General features: G+C 50.1%; 1 protein-coding gene across 1 annotated transcript; it reads right to left on the reverse strand.

Annotated features, from left to right (window-relative positions):
* Positions 1-1,759: 1,759 nt before the first annotated feature.
* LOC120725716 (proline-rich protein 36-like) lies at positions 1,760-3,761 on the reverse strand (the record flags this gene model as incomplete). The annotated part of the gene is made up of 2 exons (XM_040018680.1): positions 2,941-3,761; positions 1,760-2,748 (listed from the first exon to the last, which is right to left on the reverse strand). Coding segments are annotated over exons 1-2 (1,810 nt in total), but the record flags the coding sequence as incomplete, so codon positions are not given.
* Between the last annotated feature and the right edge of the window lie 1,471 nt (positions 3,762-5,232).

A 5,232-nucleotide genomic window follows, 5' to 3' on the forward strand; every position in this document is an offset into this window, starting at 1 on the left:
AATCAGATGCTACAAGGAAACCTGGGCCATTTTCCCTGCTGCCAAACGATAAACATGCAAATCTCTACTGCTGTGTTCCCATGCGTACAGTTTGCTGAAAAACTCTGTGTACTCAGTACTGAGTTTACCCGGCGGTTTGCCGACTTTGACGCCCAGAAATGTCGATTTGAACTGCTCAGTAATCCTTTTGCATTTGACGTGGCAAAAGCTCCAACAAACCTCCAAATGGAGCTGATTGAACTCCAGTGTAGTGACACGCTGAAATCAAAGTATGATGCTGTGGGCGCTTCACAATTTCCCCATTTCATCCCTGACACAATGCCTGGGCTCCGCACCCACGCTGCTCAGATGCTCTCCATGTTCGGCAGCACTTACCTATGTGAGCAACTATTCTCCTCAATGAAGATGGCCAAAACATCTCACAGGAGACGTCTGACCGATGAACACCTTCACTCGATCCTGAGGATTTCCTCAGCTCAGAGCCTGAGCCCAGACATTGAGGAACTAGCATCCAAGAAGAGATGCCAGGTATCTGGCTTGGACGCATCAGAGTAGATCAGTGTGTAGCAAACTGAGCTATAATTACCATTTTCTTTGTGCAATTTGTCTTGCTACTCCCAGACATGGGCTTGAATGGTTTCACGTTTAATGATATTTTTATTAGTTAAGTGGTTTATTATTGTTATTTTATTTTTACATTTATTATTAGCCTGGGGAAAAAGTTTACTGCTAAAATTTAAATCAGGAGGCTGCAAATACAATTTTTATTTAAGAAATGCATTCCAGTGATATGTTATTTAATTGGAATTTCAATTTTGCATGTGTGCAATATTAAGTTATATATGTTTATATAAGTTATATATCGTTCAGTATTAAGCGTTGCTTATTCCATATTCAGTTTTTCAACAAAACTTATTTGAGTCTGTAAGAAAAGGTTCCTTGTTATATCTGGAGGAAGATTTTTTTCAATAAATATTAATGTTAGCCCGCGACTTTGTTCCAGTTTTGAATTTTGGCCCACTGTATATTTGAGTTTGACACCCCTGCCATAGACAGACAGATACAGACGCAGACTCAGAGGCAGACCGAATATAACACGTAGAACTCAAACAATAATAATAATCATAATAATAAATTGGAAAATGATAATAATAAAGTTAAAGCGCTGGGTCACCGACCCAGGACCATGACAGTACCCCCCCCCCCCCTCAAGAGCTGGCCCCCGACAGCCCCAAAAGACAAACAGACCACCAAGCCAGGGTGGGCGGCGGGAGGCACAGGACGGAGGGCCCAGAACAGAACAAAAGAAGAGTCCCCCCAGAAAACCAAAAAAAAAAAAAAAAAATGTCCAAAAACCACACAGGGGAGCAGAGTCCAAAACGTAGGTCAGGAGGTCGGCCTGGGGACCGATAGGTCAGAAGGCCAGCACAGTTCATTTCGGGAGGCCGACCGTGCGAAAGGCAGCGGCGGTGACGGGCAAACAATTCTGGGGGCCGACCGTGCGCATGGCAGCGGTGGCAGCAGAGCAAGTCCGGGGGCCGACCATGCGCGTGGCGGCGTTCAGGAGGTCGTCCACAGCGGCGACGACGCCCAACTAGAGGCCAGGAAAGCGGCCGGCAGAGACGGGGTGGAACAGGACGAGCTGGAACTGATGATGGTGTGGCAACCGCAGGACCAGACGAGGCCGGACCAGACGAGGCCGGACCAGACGAGGCCGGACCAGACGAGGCCGGACCAGACGCTGAAGCCGGACCAGGCGAGGATGAAGACACAGAGGCTGCAGCTGGCGAGGATGAAGACACAGAAGCTGCAGCTGGCGAGGATGAAGACACAGATGGTGCAGCTGGCGAGGAGGAAGACACAGAGGCTGCAGCTAGCGGCGGCGTGGAAGCCGGAGACGGAGGCGCTGCAGCAGGCGGCGGCATGGACGAAACTGTGGATGCGGCTGCTGCTGCAGGTGTGGATGAGGCTGCTGGTGGAGCAGCTGGTGGCTGGACGGGCTCCTCGGGCCCCCCAGCTGACGAGGAAGGTTGCTGGACGGGCTCCTCGGGCCCCCCAGCTGGCGAAGCAGGAGGCTGGACGGGCTCCTCGGGCCCTCCAGCAAAAACAGTCTCAGGACCAGTGGGCACAGGGGCCCCTGGAACACACAGGGCAAAACCAGCAGGCGCGGGGACCTCTGGCAGGGACAGAACGGAACCAGCAGGCACACGGGCCTCTGGTAGGGACAGAACAGAACCAGCAGGCGCACGGGCCTCTGGTAGGGACAGAACAGAACCAGCAGGCGCGCGGGCCTCTCGCAGTAACAGAACAGGACCAGCAGGCACGCGGGCCTCTGGCAGGGACGAAACAGGTTGCGCTGGCTTCTTTATGTCCAGGGGTCCAGAGTTAACTGAATGTTGATATTTAACCTCTGGGGAGGCCCCGGAGAGAGTAAAAGTCTCAAATGTAGCCAGGTCTTGAGGAGCAACGAAAGTCTGTGTGGGGGCATCCTCCTCCTGAAAACGAGGTGGTGGAGATGTTGGCTGAATAGACAGTGGAGCTGGCGGCTGAGGTGCAGGCCGTGCTAAAGGCTGAGGCGCTGGAAATACAAGAGAGTGCACTGAGGTCGACTGAGAACAGGAGGAGACTGAGCTGCAGAGGACTGAACTGGGGACCGCTGGGCGGCTAAGTGAGCTTCTGGTTGGGCAGCTAAGCGAACTGAGGGCTGCTGGACTGCGAAGTGTGATGACTGCTGGGCAGCTGACTGCACTACCTCAGTGGAGTTTTTAAAAAGACTCGGGAAATGCTGGCTCTTCAGCCTCTAGCGGTCCAGAGTCTGCTGAGGGAGGACACTCAGACTCTGGGGAGGCCCTGGAGATTGTGTCAATATCTACAACATTACCACTTGAAGTCTTTAAATGAGTGTCAGTAGCCCAAGAAACGAAACATTCGGGCGCACACTGAACAGTCTCTTGAGGTGGCAGTTCAGAAAATAAAACAGTCTTAATGTTCTCAGAGCTGAGGTTAATTGTCTCCGGGGTGGAAGCCGCAGCTTTAGCTGATACGGGGTTAACAGGGTCAGATGGAGCAGAAGAAACATAGTCCTTTTTATTGACATTCCCAGAAGGAGTGCGGGAAAAACTGTTGTGGTTACTCACAGCTGCTGATTGCTCTGGGAAGGGGCTGGAGTGCGGCTGTAGCGAGGAATGGTGATGGCGCCGGTGCAGTTTCCTCCTGGAAGTGGGAGTGGAAACTGCAGAGGAGAATGGCGATGGCGGAGAGGCCGACTCCTCATCCTGCGCCCACATGGCCGCAAGGAAAGAGGCTGGCGAGCGACAGTCGGAGCAGACCGGAGTCGGTAGTTCACTCGGTGGCAGCGGCAAGGGGTTGATATCCTGCTGCGGCGATCGCTGTGGTGTCGCAGAAGGCTCGGTGTTCAGCTGCTGCTGTGTTGCAGGGAGCTTACGCTGCTTCGCGGCGCGCTCCGTCCGCTGCTGCTGTTGCTGCAGAGGCCTCGGAGTGGAGTACTGCGAACGAGCAAAGGCTGGTAGCTCCCGAGCCTGAAGAACCTCCTGGGCTTTGTGCATCTCGTCAATTAAGCTCATGAATCCCTTGAGTTGGCAGAGATGTGGATTCCCCTCGAGCATTGTTCCGATAGCGTTTAATCCGATCGCCATCGCCTTAGTATCCTTTGTGTGGGAAATCCGCTTCATTAGGGCCATGACGCGGGCGAGATCGCGCTCCCGGGATGAGTCCATGTACTGGTCGCGTCGTTCTGTCATGGTTGGCTGTGTGGCAGGCAAGCAGAAGTGGTGGACCCAAAATTGCAGGACTCTTGGAGATGGGAATAAACTGAAAACGCAGCTTTATTGCTGGAGGAATGATTCACGGAATAAAACTTTACAAAAACAAAACTCTAAACCGAGGTGCTGGAGGACAGGACATTACAAACACACAGCAAGTTGAGGGTACGACACGACACTGACACAGAGAAACACAGGGCTTAAATACACAGATGGCAGTAATCAAGGGATGAGAACACACCTGGGAGAAATCACAGCGGACGAGACAGGGGAAACGTAAACTGAGCACACTCACATACGACACAGACCTTCACAATAAAACAGGAAACTCAGACACATGGAACCAGACAAGACATTGAACTAAACAGACAGATTCACAAACAGACGGGGTGACACCATAGACAGACAGATACAGACGCAGACTCAGAGGCAGACCGAATATAACACATAGAACTCAAACAATAATAATAATCATGATAATAAATTGGAAAATGATAATAATAAACTCAAAGCGCTGGGTCACCGACCCAGGACCATGACAGTACAACTTCATAAACATAGCTATAACTTTTGATAAAAGACTCAGACACACATATTTATGGCTTTGCCTTATAGAATTCAGCATCTCCGTGCTGGGGAAACAGGTTTTGCAGCTGTTTGAGCTAAGATTTTAAAGTTATTCACAAATGACAACCTATACTCTGTGTCGGGCGAGAACTCCATTCAAATGCATGTAACAGCGAGAAACGCACTAAAGTGGTGAAATAAAGCGTTTTTCATCAACTTCATAGAGATAGCTGTAACTTTTGATAGAAGACTCAGACACACATATTTATGGCTTTATCTTATAGACTTCAATATCCCCGTTTTGAGCAAACAGGTTTTGCAGCTGTTTGAGCTAAGATTTTCAAGTTATTCACATAATGAAAACCTATACTCTGTGTCGGGCGAGAACTCCATTCAAATGCATGGGATCGTAAGAAACGCATTGTCTTCGCGAAATCAAGCGTTTTTCATCAATATGTCTGTGAGGGTTCTCAGTCATCCAGGTCATCGTAGTCAAAGGAGCTTGCAAAGAAAAGCGTCTGGACTTCTTTAAGTTACTTGAAGACGTTTCACCTCTCATCCGAGAAGCTTCTTCAGTTCTAAGGTCAAATGATGGAGAGTCCCAGATATAAACCTAGTGGGAATATCCCCCCACAGAGGGACAAAATGACCCCCTGATGATCCTCTAATCGCCTGAGCCAAGATGTGAAAACGGGTGTGGGTCCCAATCAGCCACAGTTTCGGGTGAGCTCATTGTGAAACCTGGCCTCACCTTATCATGCGAATTCCTGAGATCAGATGACCCAGGATGTCTGTGAAGGTTCTCAGTCATCCAGGTCATCGTAGTCAAAGGAGCTTGCAAAGAAAAGCGTCTGGACTTCTTTAAGTTACTTGAAGATGTTTC

The sequence above is a fragment of the Simochromis diagramma genome, unplaced genomic scaffold, assembly GCF_900408965.1.
Source record: "Simochromis diagramma unplaced genomic scaffold, fSimDia1.1 OVJJ01000717.1, whole genome shotgun sequence".
NCBI lineage: Eukaryota > Metazoa > Chordata > Actinopteri > Cichliformes > Cichlidae > Simochromis > Simochromis diagramma.